This window comes from Eptesicus fuscus, chromosome 7 (assembly GCF_027574615.1).
Source record: "Eptesicus fuscus isolate TK198812 chromosome 7, DD_ASM_mEF_20220401, whole genome shotgun sequence".
Lineage (NCBI taxonomy): Eukaryota > Metazoa > Chordata > Mammalia > Chiroptera > Vespertilionidae > Eptesicus > Eptesicus fuscus.
In genome coordinates this window covers 514,061-531,928 of record NC_072479.1, presented here as the reverse complement: position 1 = coordinate 531,928, position 17,868 = coordinate 514,061, and the positions used below count along the sequence as shown (strand labels likewise).

Sequence of the window (17,868 nt, the reverse complement as noted above, 5' to 3'; positions counted from 1 at the left end):
CCAGAGAGATGCTGGGCTACAGAGAGGGGGCACAACTGTGTCATTTTCAGGAGGCAAAAGTCCGAGAACGCAGGGGCATGGGATGTGGTTTCAACTTGTTGTCATTGATCTTAGGCAAGAAATGTGACTTTTATAGGCCTGTGATTTCCCTTCTCTAAAGTAGAGACAAAAAAGACTTATCCACATCATGTCCCTTATATCTTAAGATCCCACCATGAGGTAAGAAAGCAAGTGTCTGTGAAGCCAGGAAAGTGACTTAAGTAAGTGCATGCCATTTTCATTGCCATCATCATAGTAATGCTATGATACAGCCTGATGACTTAGGTGAACTATTTATAAGAGTTTTAGAGAAAAAAACAAAGACTAGAGGGAGACGAATGGGAAGGGGTAGGAGAGGCAGAATGATAAAATGTACACATAAGAGCATAATAAGAGGCCATAAGATCCGCTCAAATGGAAAAAAGGGCCCTAAGTTCAGTTTCTAAGTATGGCCTCAAGTCAAACAGACTCACCGTCCTCGATGTCATAGGCATAGGCCGAGAGGCGCAGAGTGGTGGCACAGTACTCGCATTTGAAGCAGCTCCGATGGAAGAACTTGCCCTCGGCACTCAGTCTCTCCATCACGTAGACCCGCTTCTGGCAAAAATAGCACGTGTCGCTGCCTCCCAAGTTCTGTGGAAACTCCTTCTTTACTGAGCCCTATAAAGGGGTGTGAGGCACACATGTCAGGACAATGTCTCCAGGAGGTGCATGACCCTTTCTTAGGTGAAACCAGCCCTCACTAAGGGATCTTCTTCTGAGTCTGACAAAGATGCTCACTTTGAGCAGCTGCATTACTACAGTGACTGTCTCGTGTGTTCCACATAGCACGCAGCACCAGTGGATTCTGAATCCATGTGATTCAAGCCAGGAGGAAACCTGAGTCTGTTTCACAGAATTTTATAAAAATCAAACCAAGTTATTTTGACAACTGTTTTTGAAGGTAACATAAAAATATATATTAAGTATTCATGTACTTCTACATGGATGTGGGTCCCCTGGACTCTAGAGCAATCACTTTTAGAGATATTAAGTATGCTTTCCCACACAACATTCTTATTAAAACAACTATCACCATCCTAGGAATTCAGCTACAAAATTCAGACAACCTCGAAAAAAATACCATTTGGCACATACTGTGTGTTACTACACTACTTAGAATGAAGGAGGTGTGTTTACCATAGCTGTGTTATATCTACAGACAGTGTCCTTAGTATATCTTACCAGTTCCTTCTTGTCTAGAAGGGTTTTGGGTTGTTCTTTCCTTTGAAGCTGATTGGCTATCTGCTCAGCCAATGAGCTCACTCCACCCGTGTACATCTTTATATACTTCTATTGGTTGGAGATTATAAAATGACCAGAATGAAGGGAAATGAGAAGGAAAAAATAAATAAATTAAGAAGACAGGAAAAAACCCTTTGAAAGGTATAAAGTGAATACAGGGTGCAGCAGCAAACCATGCCCACACAGTGTACAGACAAAGAAACAAGGCGGTGAGAAACACGGGTGTCAATGTCCACATAGGGCAATCAGCAGAGGCAGGAGCAATTCCATCCATTAAGGAAGAGCACAGTCTTCCAGGTCTTTTTGGAATATACAGTGTTGTGGAATGGGGAAGTAGGAAGTTGGAATGAATGCAAATACAGAAGAAAGTAAGAAGGGCCTATATCCTGGTGACTCAAATTACATATAGAGAACTTGAGAGGAATGATGCCCATCCAAACAGCAGATGTCAGACTGGTGACAGCATGATTCAAGGGTCTGGAGGCTTATGAAGTTATTTCCTCATTTAGAAAGCTCATTCTTACAAAGGCTGACTCTCTACTTGGCTAATAGATAACCTTCTTCCTCATTATTAATACTTCACTCACAAGCCCTGTCACATACATAAAATATTCCTGAGCTTTATCTGAAAGACCCCTTCTCAGCCTATTCTCATTGTTGATTTTGTGTTCCACCGAGGCACTAACACCAAAGCCCTCCAGACTGGGTTGGGCATCTTAGACACAGCTGCAGGAGGCTAACACCTGTAGCATATAGACAAGTTGCTCAGTTTAGTCTTGAGTTGTCAGAATATGTTTCTATTCCACAGGATTTTTTTTTTATAGGTTGAAACAAGACAAAAACCCCAATCTACTCAATATTGAAGTAACAGGAAGAAACTATCAAGTTTCCATTGTAAACCTTCCTGCTAGGAAACCTGACTTCAAGTCTGTCCCCAGGGAAAGAGGTCAAAGTCTTGCTGGCAGTCCTTCAGAGACTCCACGCCCAGGTTACCCTTCCAGTGGCGATGGCCAAGACACCTAATGTGTGTGACACTTCTCTCATAAACTTTGTGGAGCAGGTTCTGCCTGCCAAGTGTGAGGAGCCTGATTCTAATTCTGACTTAGAGCACCCCAGAAGCAGTTGCCTTGGGGATGCCAACAACTCTGGTTAGAAATTGGTTTGCATGGACAAACACAAAGCCACGTGTGAGGGAATCATTGGCCTGAGCAATGGCATGCCCTGGGCTAGCAGGAACCAACAAGAGAAGCACTGAAGGAGAACACTAACTTTATGTAAAAATGGGCAAACAATTCTCTAAGGTTTAGCTGGAACTGAAAAGTGAGTTATATTTTTTGATTTAAGTTAAGGAGGTTTTCAAGAATTGTTGTTATTTGCTCTTTAATGCTATAGCATTATAGTGGTTAAGAATAACAAGTGTGCCGAAACCGGTTTGGCTCAGTGGATAGAGCGTCGGCCTGCGGACTGAAAGGTCCCAGGTTCGATTCCGGTCAAGAGCATGTACCTTGGTTGCGGGCACATCCCCAGTAGGGGGTGTGCAAGAGGCAGCTGATCGATGTTTCTCTATCATCGATGTTTCTAACTCTCTATCCCTCTCTCTTCCTCTCTGTAAAAGATCAATAAAATATATTTTAAAAAAAAAAAAAAAGAATAACAAGTGGCTTAAATTAAACTTTCTTCAGATTAAAGTCTTTAGGAGAGCTGAGGCCTGGAACAGATAGACAGCAGGCAGAGTTGAGCAGATTGTTTAACAGCTTCATTCATTTTGCAACAGGTAAGTGAGGGCGTGGGCAGATGTCAAATATGAGGCTGGGAAACTGAGCAAGCCCTTTTCTTGCACCGGAAATCAGCACTGTCAGTACATCCTATAGTCAGTAAAGACAGTTCAGGGCTGCCGGCCTGCAAAGCATTTGTCACATTCAGTTCTCAGTGATGTGATAATACTGACAAGCATCCCCCCAAAAGAAGTTCTATTTGTTTCTGGCATAAAAAACAGATGGTTTCCTTCTTCTTATTCTTAAGAAATAGTGACGACATAGCAATCCCTGGCTTTATACTTTTTCTGCCACACATGCACATGCTTCCACACATACAGTCCATGATCTGCTATAGGCACGAGAATATGAAACAAATAGGAAAGGCAAAGCGACCCTCTGTTCTCTGTAAACTACTGTATAGCTGTTTCAGGTCCACTGTAGGACATAGCAGGGTTCATTCCTTAAATGATCACAATTCATGAGGCACCCACGACACTGCCATATTCACCACTCCATTTAAAAGATTTAATTACACTGTAGTTCATATTTTGTAACACATATTAATATAAAGATATTTGGAGTTAAAGAAGCTAATGGCTGAAAAATAGTTATAATTTTTTTATATAGTTGAAATATAATAAAAGTGGATTTATGTCAAAAGAACTTGATGCAATGAAAGATAGTAGCTTCTTAAACTTAAGTTTATGCTTACAAACCCCAAATGTAAAACAGATTGTTGCACGACACACACACACACACACACACACACACACACACACAACTGGATTCCTATAGGAGACAAGCAAAGTTCAGAGCTCTGCAATACCCCTGGGGCCAGGTGGCATTTGTGTAGGTGAAGTGAGCAGAGGCTTAAGAAGAAACACACTTTGCCAATTTCCAGGCCTGCTACCTGTCGGAGGGAGTCAGAGGAAGGAGAGGCAGGGCGGCTGGAGGAGCGAAGATTAAGAGAAAGCTCCCACTGGTGGACAAAAAATCGTCGAGAAGGTTCAGGCCCTGGCTATAAAATATAAGATGGAGAAAAAAAAATCAAAGGAAACGTTTTAAGTAACTTACACATTGGCCTGACCGTAAGGCCAGTTTTGGGTCCTTTTAAACTTTAGACCGTTATTTAAATACATAGTAAAGACATATCCTTAGTACCCAGAAGCATGAGTGGCTCAATAAGGCTTGCATTTTGCTTTTAGTTCACCCTTCCTCCTTGTGCTAGAATATGATCACCTAGCCACGAGCACTCTAAAAGCCCGTCATCTCGGTGTTCTTACTTCCTTTTCCCCATGTGGATAACGCTGTCAGCCAAAAGGTGGCCAGAGGCAGAGGCGATGGCCTGCTCACCACATACTCTGTGCTCTGCACAGTCTCTCACCAGCCTGAGCTGGGATTTCTCCTGGGCAGGAGATACTACCACCTATCACTACCCTTATAAATAGCAGACAGTAGAGACAGCAAATTCAGAGTGAAGCTTGCTACTTCTACATAAAGCCGAGGGATGTTGCCTTTCCTCCTCCTATTGCTAGTGCTCAGAGAAACTCTTCTCACCAAGGAGCCAGACAAATCCCAGAAATTATTTGGAGAAAAGACTTGAGCCCCCAAGTCCTGGGCAGACTGCATGCAGTATGTGTACAAAAGTGGGTCAGGATCTTCCTCTCAGTGAGAGGCCCATGCAGTCAGTCCCTTGGCACTGAAGGTGGCCAAGGGCATTAACAATGACTGCTTAGTTTCCTAGCAGGTTCAGGGTGAAATACTTGCAGGGGAGAGAAGAGTACTATCATGGTAAGGAGACCCTCTGTCCCCCTACCCCTAAGCAGACCTATTGCGCTCCTACATCAGCCCACACTAACTTCATAACTTAGAGGGGTGACAATGTGAATGTCACCAGCCTCTGCTCAGCCAGCTCATAGGCTCTCAACTCAGAACTTGCGGGCCCAAGGAGGAGCATGGGGAGATCACCGTAGACGCACTAGAAAGAAGACAAAGCTTTCCCAGGGGTGGCAGAGCAATGGAAGCTAATGGGGGAAGGGAGGAGTTGAGAAGATGGTGGGGCAGAGAGCAGGTGAGTGCACAGGCACAATTAGGGGATAGTAGAAAGTCCTGCAAGAGAACATAAGTGACCCTTAAAAACATCTAGACAGGAGCTTGCACTAAAGAATCTGGAAACCAGCCTTTTGGTAAAATGAAGAAAAAAACTCCCTGCAATTTTGCTATCTTTCTTCCTGTGCACCACAGCCCTAGACTTCTAATATTCTCTCCCTGCCCAATTCTCCTTTTATTCAAGACTAGAGGCCCCGTGCACGAAATTTGTGCACTGGGGGAAGTGGGGAGGGAAGCGGCGACGGCGGGGGGGAGGGTCCTCAGCCCAGCTTGCACCCTCTTGCAGTCCAGGAGCCCCCGGGGAATATCCAATTCCCATGGGAGCGGGCCTAAGCCAGTGGTTGGACATCCTTAGCACTGCCATAGAGATGGGAGAGACTCCAGCCACCGCTGCTGCACTTGCCAGCCATGAACCCGGCTCAGGGCTTCTGAGCAGCGCTCCCCCTGTGGGAGTGCACTGACCACCAGGGGGCAGCTCCTGTGTTGAGCGTCTGCCTCCTGGTGGTCAGTGCGTGTCACAGCGACCAGTCACTCCACTGTTAGGTCAATTTGCATATTAGCCTTTTATTATATAGGAGGATACTTCTCTCCATTCTTCATTTCACAGTTTCAGTAAAAATCATTAAAACCTCATTAAACATATATTCCCCAAAATGTAGGGCATTGCCCCACTCAGTGAAATGGCTAGTTTTCTTTTTGAGAAGAATATAGCCTGGGAAAAAGACAGAGGCTGGACACACACAGAGCTCGTGAGAGGAAGCAGTCCAAAGACTGAACAAAGCAGAGCTGGGCCGTGGGTGAGGAGATGAAAAGATGCCCACTCTCCACTTTAGGAAGTCTCCTTCCTGCTACCCCAGCACCTGGTACCAAGTGCTCTTGGCAGTCCAGACCGCCTGCTTTTGGCTCAGTGACAAGGTACAGGAAGACAGCACTACGGCTAACTTCCCCACAGATCCGAGAAGTAACCAGATTTGCTGCTGAGCCATAATTATACTTCTCAGAGAGCAGAGGCAGAAGGGGAGGTAAAAGTTTTTAAAAGACACCTGTGGAACAAACAACAAAAAAGACCCATGTGAAATTAGCAGCTGCACAGCTACAGCCACTCATAGGTCACATTTACAGGTAACAATAACAACCAAAAAGTTTAATAAAATAAGCAGGCTTTTAAAATGGGCCATCTCTGCTTTTCATCAAATTATACAATGGCCAGGTGTAAACAGTAATCTCCCCCTTTAGTTTTTCAGGAAAGATTGGCCAAAGCCTTTTAATTGCAACCCTATCTTGTTATCACCTTCTTTCCCCTCTGTCGTCTTCATACTTGAGAAATCCCTACATCAGTAAGAACTCTCTCAGCATTTCTACCTCAAGTTATTCCACTGTCAAAAGAGCTAAGCAAATACCTCCTGCTTTTTGATCTAGAGCAGGGGTCCTCAAACTTTTTAAACAGGGGGCCAGTTCACTGTCCCTCAGACCGTTGGAGGGCCGGACTATAGTTTAAAAAAAAAAACTATGAACAAATTCCTATGCACACTGCACATATCTTATTTTGAAGTAAAAAAACAAAATGGCAAAAACACCCGCATGTGGCCCGCGGGCCGTAGTTTGAGGACGCCTGATCTAGAGCCTTGCCCTAAGTCATACCTGGTAGTCAAATGCTATTCTGCCACCGGCACATATATTGGAATGAGAAAGGTGGGCAGAAATGGGAAGTCATTGGGCTTTTTAGAATAATACAGATTCATACCTGATCTGAACTCTGGTGGGTGAATGCTACCTGCAAGGATCAACACCGTTAGCAAAACACAAAACAAAAAACAACAACTCTGGCTCTTGGCTGGGTGACAAAAGAGTGCAAAAAGCAAAGGGAGAAGGTCCCATCCTCACCTTCCCTCTGCCCCCCACCCCTCCAGCGTGTCCCATCTGTGTGGCTCTCAGCAGCATCCCATGCCATGGTTCATGCTCTTTTACCCTCTCATGATGGGGACTCTGCTTGCCACAGCTGTCAGCACCAAGGTCCCTGTACGTCTGTTGGCAACAAAGCAGAAATTTAAGCTCCATCAAAATGCTCTATTTGGAACTACTAAGTGACAGTGCCAGAAATTTAGAGTTTACTTCAACACAAATCCCCGGCCTTCCACTAAGCCCCATCCCAAGGAACCATAATCCCATCTATATCAAACCCGGTGACCCAAGGACAACTTTTGGTACAGCTATTTTGCCCACCTGGGCTCCCAATAAATAAATAAAGAACTAGTTAGTACGGCCCTGGCTGGTGCGGCTCAGTTGGTTGGGCATCGTTCTGTGCACTGAAAGGTCGCCAGTTTGATTCCCAGTCAGGGCACATGCCTGGGCTGCAGGCTCGATCCCGGGTAGGTGGCATGCAGGAGGCAGCTGATTGTTGTTGCTCTCACATCGATGTTTCTCTCTCTTCCACTCCCTTCCTCTCTCTCTCTAAAAATAAATAAAAATATTTAAAAAAAAAAAAAAAAGAACTACTTAGTATAAAGGTGGAACAAACATATTTCTTTCACAGGGCGGTACAAAATCAGAGGCATTAAGTGGGAGGTTTAAAAGGAGAGATAGGTTAGAAGGGTGAAGCTTTCCATAGACAGTATAAAGGGAAGGTGGGGGGTGGAAATTGGCTGGAATACATGACTGCCAGAAAAATCCAGAGGGAAGTGCAGGATGGGGAGTGGTCCCTTCATAGGAACATGGGACAAACACATATTTTTGTCAAGAGAGAAGAGGATAAAGACTAGAAGTGTTCTCAGTAAGCAGGAAAACACACATGGCTGGGTAGGAACCTGTAAGACAGGAACACGGCTGCCTCCGCTGACTTGAGGCAACCACTCAAGCAGCAATCCTAGGGGCAGGGGGACAGGAACTGCCGCTCCCATCACTCTTTGGATGACTGAAAATTCACCTATGGCCTCGTTCTGGTGGGAAACTGATCCAAAGCTGCTGGTATGGCTGCTCTTGTCCAGAGCCCATGAGCATATTGTCTCCACAGGCAGGATGAGGCCAGAGTTCGGGCTCCAGAGTCACACCATCCAGAATCTGTTCCTGGACCCATCTGGGTGACCTTGTACAAATTACCTCCCTACTCTATGACTCAGTCTCCTCATCTGTAAAACAGAGATAATAGTAGCAGTCTTGTAAGATTATTGTAAGAACTGCTTGATATCACACATGAAGAGCCTAGAATACTCCCTGGGTCACCGTGAATGCTCCTAAATATTAGCTCTTATGTAGAGATACGGGGCAGGGTAGCACTACACCTACAGCAGCTCCGTTCTTAGACCCAGGGGCACAGGCTGGGCCTTTAAAAATCAGACACATTATGGAGGTGTCACCTTTAAAATAGGCCACCTTAGTTGAGAAAATGCCTTCCCATAGATCCTACGTTTAAAATTTGTATTTTATTTTATAGCAATATACTACAAAGGTCAGCAAAGCAATTCTGTAAATATACTTTATGTAAGAGTGTTTGCCACAATGTATGCTGTCATCCTCGTTAACCTTGTTGCTCCAGTTAACTCTACTGTAAAGCAGTTTCGAATGATCTGCCTGAGTGTGAATGGGGTGGATGGGAAGGGCAGTGTTCGTTGGAAGAAGTTGGATAAGCAAGAGGCTGGGTTATCAAAATCAGAAGGAAGCAAACCCATAGAGTGAAGCCCTATAAAAAGCTTCCAAAATTTTATCTTAACTCAATCTCCTTCGGTAGCAAGGCAAAAATGGCTGCTTTAAATAGGGTTATATAAAAATATGTTGCTCTCCAGGGTTTGAACCTCATGTCTGTGACAAATATAGTTTAAATTTTAGTTTGTGATTGTATGGTTGTAGTCCCATGACATGGGTCTAGATTAAACCACCCAGGGTTTGAATGTAATTTGTACTCTTCTGAGGTCCAATCAGAAATTTGCTCATTTGTAGCAATAAAGGTTGCTACTGCTACAAAAATGGTTTCTACAAATGGTTTTTCTATTTTTTTAAGTTGTAATTGAAAGGAGGGAGTCCTGATTTAGTCTCTACCCTAGCCACCTACAAAGGCAGGCAGAAAGACACAGATAGGACAATGGAGCATGCAGAGGAGGTCACCTGCTGGCCGCCATGTGCCCGACAGGGAGGTGGAGTAGGGGGTGGAGAAAGTGCAATCACTTTTTTGGGGCAGGTCCGAGAATGCTCCTTTTCGCGTCGCTTTTATACCAACAGACACAAACAGAGAGAAGACTGGTGAAACAGTGGCCACATTCAGGCTGGTTCTGGAAGGATGAAGGGGTATTTGAAAAAAACATATCAGAAGCCCCCTTCCCTGCCCCTCCATCCTCAATAGCAAATCACTGTATGGTCAGGGAGGGTGGTGTGTCACAGTCTGTTGGTCTTCAGGTCAGACTCCCGCTGTTGGTTAGCTGCAGCTGGTCTTGGGGACAGACTTGCAGTGTAGTACCTTCTAAACCACCAGGGATCAAGACTATATATTATCCAAGTTGGAGGACAGAAGAAATGACTTTGGTTATAAGTAGAGAGAAAGGACACACAGGCCATCATCAGAAGGGAGTCATGCAGACCCTTCCAATGGCTTATCACCTGCCACCCAACAGGAACAGAGCAGCATTCTCCTTCGGGACCAACTATGAGAAAACCTTGCCATTATTTCCTCTTTTGAGTCCCCTCATACTCAAAAGGTTCTGGAAAACTACCAAGGAAATGCAAGAAAGTACAGGAAATAGGATATAAAAATTAAGTATCTTCCACTACCTGAAAACCATACCTATGTCCACAGATTATCTCCCCATCTTATCCCTCTCCAATCTTGTCCCATCTTTTTCCTTGAGAATCTATGACTGAGAGAACCCTGCAGGACTTAGTAAATAATCACATACTCCAAGGTCAGAGGAATCCTCACTTCCTTGAGCCCAGAAAGACTATGTGGGGCCAGCACACAGGTCTGAGAGAACTAGTGGGACTAGGGAAGCAGTTCCCCTGTCTGTTCCCACTTCTCATGACAACCTAATTGTAAACCAAGGCTGGGTAATGAGGAGTTTGCCTGTAGGATGCACTTCTGAGATCAAAAGACAAAAGGGTGGCGAGGGAGGAGCCAAAATGTTTCCACAGGAAGGTAAAAAATCAGAAGTCACAGGTAAGCAGCATCATTATTCATTTCCCTCCCATACTATGACCTACGTAAAAACTGGTCCTGGTGCCAACTCAGCCATCACTGCTGTGCTTGCCATACCCTCCTGCCTTTCTTGAACCACTTCAAGAGAAACACAAAGTGAGTCATGATAAGATGCTGCCAGTCAGCCCCTGCCCAATTCCTAAAGGGTGTTAAATGGGGTCGGCAGTTAGGGTGAGTCAGAAGCAGAGGGCTCCAATGCACCACGGGAGTCCCTCTGTCCCTAGGTTTCTGTAGCATCTGGCATTGCCTTCCAATGTTTTATCTTTTTAGAGAGACATTTACAAGGCCAAGATTCATGAAACCATTCCTGCTATAGTGTTGAGAAAAAATTATATGTGAATACAATACATTTCACATGGATGTAAGAACTGTGAATTATAGTTCACAGCCAAGTAAATTTACAATTCCCAACTCTATATAACAAGAAGCACACAGGATCTAACAGGATTTTCATTGCTCATGGTTTCTCACTTATTCATCCGGGTGCTCTTTCTAACTGTCATCTCTGGGACCCACTCCACAGAACCCATGTTTGGATTTAATGGCTCTAGTCTGCTGCCTGCACAGTTTAGCAGTATTCTACTTCACTAATTTTTACCATCTATTTACCCAGGTGACAAGCTAGCTGTTCATCTCCATGTAGCACTGTGCACGAGGCCAGAGGGGCCAGATCCTTCATAAACATGAGAAACACAAGAAAGGCCATAAACACTAAGCTCCTTATACCCTCAGGATGGCTGCATCAGGCAGGAGCTGATGTGCCAGTCTTCACCAGGACGGAGGCCTCAGCTGGGCCACACTTCCTGCCCCTGGGACTTCTCCGCAAGCTTCCCCGCAGTGGCCCAGGCACATGCCATTGGGTCATTTGTTCACCCCTCCGCATGTACTGCAGGTGCCCTCCTTCCCTCTCTGATGCCCTTGTGGGCACTGTGAGAATCTGACGTTCAGGAGGTCTGGGTTAGAGTTCATGTTCCCCTTCTGCAGATCCTCAACTGAAGATTACCTTTTAATTATACCTTCCACCTAGACTTTAAGGAAAGGGGGAGGAAAGAAAATGGTAGCGAATTTCTAATGAGCACTCCTGCACAAATCTCCCCCAAGCAGAGGGAAAGAGGCAGCTTGGCTTCATGAGTTTGGACATTGTTCCCAAGCTTCCATCTCAGCCTCATGAGCTTGCTTTTAATGCAGCATATTTTTAAAAGAAAGGTTAGAAAAAAAATTACCCACTCAGTCACTCCTCAGTGCTTCCCAGCAATAGCTGTCACTCTTAGCATAAGAAGGAATCGAAGGCATATTCCTTTGACCTCTCAGAATCTTAGTCTTAAATGATACCAACCCACAAGACAAGTCCAGTGCACTCACTGGAGCAGGAACTTGTCAGCTGTGATGTGGAGGAGGTACAGTAGAGGCCTCCAGTCCCTCTAATGTTTCCTATTATCAACCAGTGCCATTCCTCCTCTTTCTGTCCTATTCTGTACTGCTTATGAGAAGCAGCTCTCTAGGAGATCCTACAACTAACTACTTCAGTGAAAATTTCTAAAAAGAGTATTTTAAATGTATACAAAACACCAAGAAAATGCCAATTTTCTCGACCTAGTTCCAGGAGAGCCCAGGAAAGTCATCTGCAACACACAACAGCAGCTTTATAACAAGAATCTTTGTCTAGGTTCTGAACCAAATAAAAATTATAGTTCAGGACGATTTCTTGGATAACATTTTCCTATTTAACATGGTCATAAGGACACATATGAACAAGAAGTCAACTTGGAATAAACGCTATAATAGCAAAACCCCAAAGGCTAGGGTACCTGAACAACTAACCACATAGCTTCTGCTAGTTTCATAAAACTGACAGCCCACCCTGCTAACTGGTTTCTCAAATCCCAAGGAGTTAAACAAATCATGCAATACAAACAGTGTTGTTTATTACAATTTCACCAGAGTCATTACTCAAATGGGCACAGAGATGTCCTATGCTTGAGCTGGGATTCCAGAATGCAGGCCTCTACCTTGGCTAGCTGAGAAGGAGGAACAGGGTGGGGAGGCCTGGGGATGCAGCACCCATTCTGGTTTCTGGGCAGTTCCTTTACCTGTTTCCACTGTGGGGTGGGAGCAGGGAGACCCTGCTCAGGTAGGCAGTAGGACGGCTGGCTGACCCCACGCTCTTGTGTTGGCTGTGACACACAGGCCAAGTATGGGTGGGGGACAGGACATGGAGACAAAACAAAATAAAATATATTAAAGTAGAAGACACAAAAAAGGTACTTGTGGAGGACAGACATACATCTATATACTGGGGTGGTGGTGAAGACAAAGAATTCTTAGAAAGCTTTGCTTATAAAGGAAAGCAAACACCATGTTCCCCAAACCAAAAGCAAATATAAACAAATAAAAAAAGGAAAAACAGAAGCTGTAATTATCATTATCCTTTTCCCTAGCTCAATGTTATAAGCCTAAACTATTAATTCTGATTTGGAAAACTAATCTTTCACTCAAAATGAGGAAGCAACTATCTCTTAGAGGCAAACTTCCTCTAATGGAGAATAATTCCAGCCTTCTCAAGGTGGGTGGGACCTGGGCTGCCAGAGCCAACAGGGAATGAATATCATCATCTTCTCTGTGAGCCATAACCAATGGCTAGATGTGAGAAGTTTATTAAGGCCAGACTCCAAGCACAGTCAGTGAGTCAGTGCCCACCCTAGTCTGTCCACAGGAACAACCATTAATGCATGTGGAGAAGATGAAGAAAGAGGGAAAGGATGCAGAGGATGGGCTCTCTCCAATCACCAGGGACTTTTACAAGAACTTCCAGTGTAAATTTCAAAATCCCAGCATCTCCTCTTGCAAGAAGTCTTCGTGACTTTCAGATAAGCGGGAGGAGAGACAAGGCTCCTGTCCGGCATCCTCAGGCATGACTTAGGCCAGTGACGGGCAACCTTGTGAGCTTGGTGTGTCAGACTTCGCCAAAAAACTGAGCATAACTCGGGTAGTGTGTCACTTTGAGGAAAAAACATTATTTCGCAAATGTTCCATCCTCAGGAGCAGCAAATGTTTCATCCTCGGCATGCGGCCGTGTGAAATCAGAAATGGCTACGCATGTCAGTGCTGACACGCGTGTCACAGGTTCGCCTTCACTGACTTAGGAGAATGCAAGCCAGTATCCATGAAGAATCTTTAAAATGTTCATATTCTCAACAACAAAAAAAAGTTCATATTCTCAACCTAGTTCAAGGAGAACCTAGTAAAGTCATCTGCAACACAAAAAAAGCAGTTTATAACAAGAATGTTTGTTGATGAGAAACGACTGAACATCCAGCACTAGAGGAGAGTTAAGAGAAGTACGGCACACACTTACAGGTGCTTGTAAAGAGTTTGGAATGATGTGGGAATATGACCAAAGTTACACGAAAAAAAAAGCAGAATGGAAAAGTGTATGATAAGAACGACCTCAACTATGAAAATAAGAATGCATTAAAGAAAAAAGGTCAGAAAGAACTATAACAAAATATAAACAGAATTTGAGATATTTTAATTACCCTTTATCATACTTTTCAACATTTTCCTTAATAAGCATGTATGTTTTTAATAATTTAAATGTGAACCTATACATATGAATAGGTATATACATATACATTTTAAAATCCCTCTGCAGAATTTTGTCACAGATACCTCAGACCTGAATGGTGAGGATGAAGCAGTACTGAAAGCATGAGGAGCTTCTGAAATGTTCTGTTCTGCCACAGTCAAGACATGGGGAGAATCAGACACCAGTCTTGAGCCCATGAGTCCTTGGGTCTGTAACATATCCCATCTCATTCAACTGAAAAGGTACCTCATTCCTATGTAGCCAGATCAAGTATGGATGAGCAAGGCGTGAGATGGGTTTACCTGTCTCCTTATGCCAGTGGACTGTGGAGGTGCATTCTCTTCAAACTTGGCCAGCAGCTGGGTTGCCATGTACTTTACTTTGTTCTGGTTGCTGAGTGTGACATCAGTCCTCCTGTCAGGCAGAGTGCTCACTAATGTGGCTCTTCCTCTGCACACACGGGGCACTTCCTCCTGATCAATCGACACCAAAGAACCAGCCTCTGTCAGAGAAGCCCCCAAATGGCCTTCCCTCACAGAAGAAGTACGGCGAGGACCTCGCATGGTGGCTGGTATTCCTGCGTTAGGTTAACCGTAACAGCTCTCTTCAAAGTTCTAATCTCAAGATGGAATACAAAGAGGCACTCAGACTTTTACTGGGATTATCACACCCCAGGAAAGCCAATGCCCTTTGCCAGATATGTGATTCCAAAGAGACAGGAAAGCTCTGGTGCACGTGTGTGTGTGTTCCCTTGGGCGCTCTACAAAAAAAATAAACAAAGGCAAAAGCCCACAGAAAAAGCATCTGCTCACAAAAATTCTCATAAAGGGTGAATATAAAAAGATCTAGCAACATCAATTTGAAAATTAAGGTTTTAAGACAAAAAGGGCAATTGAGTATAACCATTCTAACAAATCCCATATAATTCTCACCTCTTCTGATTGACTGGTCTTTCTCCTCTTTCCAGCACCATCCAAGTCCTTTTCCTTCTTATCCTAAACCAAGAGAGTAGCCAGACTGCATTATTCTATTCACTATATCTTGCCATTGGGTTTGCAGCTGGTGAAAAACAACAACCTTTTCCATTTACCTTGGGAGAACGCTTCCGAGAGATGGTCTGCCCAAGCTTGCTGAGGAAGGAGATAGGAGATTTGGTGCTGGCTATCAGGACTGCTTTCTCTTCAGCGCTCAGGTCCAAGGCATCTGTGAACAGAAAGCAATGTTCGACGATAGCCTTAGAGGGGACCTCAAAGTACGGGCCAGAACTGCCTTGCCTAGAGGTGGCTCCCAGAACTTCCAAAAGCTCTAAAGGTTCATCTGCTATGACAAAAGTATGAGGAACTTAGCAGGAAATTTTACAAAGAAAATGCATGCTTAGGTTTATACACTGAGCCTTCTTTTTTCCATCAACATACACAATACCAATTCTTTCCCCATCCACGTCAGTCACAAAAACCTTCATTTTTGCTTTTCAAAAGTTGGAATTCACCCATGATACAAGTTACAGTAGAGTGTTGAAGCCTCACCTTTGAGATAAACTTTCAGGGCAGAGAGAAAGGGAGGGAGGACAGGCAGCGAAGGGTCACTGGTTTGGTGTATGCATACCCCATGCACTTGCCTGCACACTAAGGGGGCTCTCCATGAATGTGTACACTGACGTTAGAGTTGTGGACTTCCATTGTAAAGACTGTGTGTCTAATCAGAAAAAGCTACAAACATCTATCTATGAGAGTACATGGGCTGGAAGACACTGGTGAGTCACAAACTGTGGATTCCAATGTTTTATTAGTAATAATAGTAATTTTTTAAATAATTGAAACTAATAATATATTGCTAACATTTATTAAGTGTTTCCGTTTTGTAAACGTTCTTCTTAGTATATCACAATCTAGTTATATATAGAAAAAGCCCCATTTTACAGATGGGGAAACTGAAGCACAGGAAAACTGAGTAACTAGCCTACGGTTTAACAGATGTTAGTACTGGGATGTAAACCCAGGTCAACACTCTTAATCATTATGCTATTCCAAGAGACAATAAATGACAACAGAAATATTTTTTGTAGCATGCTGACAGACAGATATTGGGCTGAGAGTCAAGGAAGATTTTTGGAAAACACTAAAATGTAGAAGAAAGAGAAGCCAGAGAAGGAACAGTTACTGAAGGAAGAGAACGAAGCCAGTCCAGTGCAGGATCACAGAAGCCAGGAAAAGAGAGTTTCAGACAAAAGATGTTATTCCACAATGTTGATCAATGCAAAAAGCCAAGGGCATAAGAGATGAGAAGTGAAAAAACATGGATGGGCGATTGTTCATGACCAAGGAAACAATCTAGCAGAGGAATAATGACAGAAGCCAGGTTGCAAAGTGTTACAAAGTTTAGGCAATTGAGGAAGTAGCCCACTTTTTTAAAAAAGGTGGTTCTGCCAGCCCAGTGTGGTTCAGTGGTTGAGTGTTGACCTATGAACCTGGAGGTCCCAGTTTGATTCTGGGTTGTGGACTCGATCCCCAGTGGGGGGCGTGCAGGAGGCAGCCGTAGATGATTCTTTCTCATCACTGATGTTTCTATCTATCTCTCCCTCTTTAAAATTTAAAAAAAAAAAAGTGTATGTGTATATATATATATATATATATATATATATATATACATATATATATATATATATATATTTTTTTTTTTTTTTTTTCCAGAAAGAAAGAGTATGAGAAAACAATAGTCAAGAAAAAAAATTCTGGATAGGAATGATTTTTACATATTTATAGATATAGTGAGAAAGATTTTGGTAAGAATGAGTGGCTGAGAAGGAAAAAACAATGGAGAAAAATCCCAGGAACTTACCCTGACAGCTGGCCAGTAAAAACAGTACAAGTTTGCTTTTGTGGGTGCTCATGTAGGACACAGGGAAAGAGAGAAAGCCAGGCAACAACAGAGAACACGGAAGACGCCCACACCAGAGCCCTCAGTCCTTACCGCTGGAGGGGAGCGAGTCTTTGAACATCTCGTAGAACTGGGTCAGGTACATCACCATGGACAGCTTGTCAGGCTCCCCCACCGAGGCCATCTCTTTGCCTGTCATGATGGGAGAAATGCCCAGTTCCTTTTCAGCAATATCAAAGGCCAGTTGGTTATTCTTCTCCACATTTTGTTCATCCAAAGAATCAAAATCTCTGAGAAACAGGATAAGAAAACATATCAAGATGGAGTGTTTGTCCCCACACCAGAAAACAGTATCAAGAAGTCTCCTCATTTCTTGGTTGCTCAGCTAAAATCCTATGTGCAGTGCTTCACTGAAATCTGAGAGCAAACTTGAAATACAAATCATCCTCAAGGAGAAAAAATGATTAAAGATCTACCCATAAAGAAAAAAAAGAGGGAAAGTTAAAAAAAACTATCCTAATTTTTGCAATTACATAAATTTCTTACTAAAATAGTAAGCTCAATAAAGGAACTATCATTAACATTATTCCCTTGCATCTTGTGTGTGATCTATGTTTATTAAACTAACTAGAGGCCCCATGCATGAAATTCGTGCAAGAGTAGGCCTTTCTTCCCCCGGCTGCCAGCACCGGCTTCCCTCTGGCACCTGGGACCCGGGTTGGCTTTCCTCTGGCCCTGGCTTCCTACGGAAGGACATCCAGTCTAATTAGCATATTACCCTTTTATTATTATAGATGTTAAATAATGATAAAAATCCTATTTGGATCAGACTATTTTTAAAGTCCTGGGACTATTATGCATAGTGAATGTCCTTTGGACCTGACAAGCTATTATAGCTGTGTTAAATCACCTCTGATAAACCTTACTCAGCCTTCTATTTGAAAGGGAATTCCAAAACTTTCCTCAAAAGATTTTTCCATTGCTAAATTTCTTAAAATTTCCCAAGTATTTAGATGAACAAACATTTCCCACCAGAT

The 17,868-nt window shown here is 43.5% G+C and overlaps 1 protein-coding gene across 3 annotated transcripts in view; it reads right to left on the bottom strand.

Moving 5' to 3' along the window:
• The window catches only part of MICAL3 (microtubule associated monooxygenase, calponin and LIM domain containing 3), a 278,633-nt gene that overhangs the window by 132,069 nt on the left and 128,696 nt on the right, over positions 1-17,868 (bottom strand). For all 3 annotated transcript variants that reach the window (XM_054718660.1, XM_054718658.1, XM_054718659.1), the window contains exons 13-18: positions 16,925-17,121; positions 15,045-15,157; positions 14,887-14,949; positions 14,257-14,427; positions 12,459-12,542; positions 513-699 (exon numbers count right to left, since the gene is read on the bottom strand). In XM_054718660.1, coding sequence (XP_054574635.1) covers positions 513-699; positions 12,459-12,542; positions 14,257-14,427; positions 14,887-14,949; positions 15,045-15,157; positions 16,925-17,121 — 815 coding nt within the window. The remainder of the gene's footprint in view (positions 1-512; positions 700-12,458; positions 12,543-14,256; positions 14,428-14,886; positions 14,950-15,044; positions 15,158-16,924; positions 17,122-17,868) is intronic.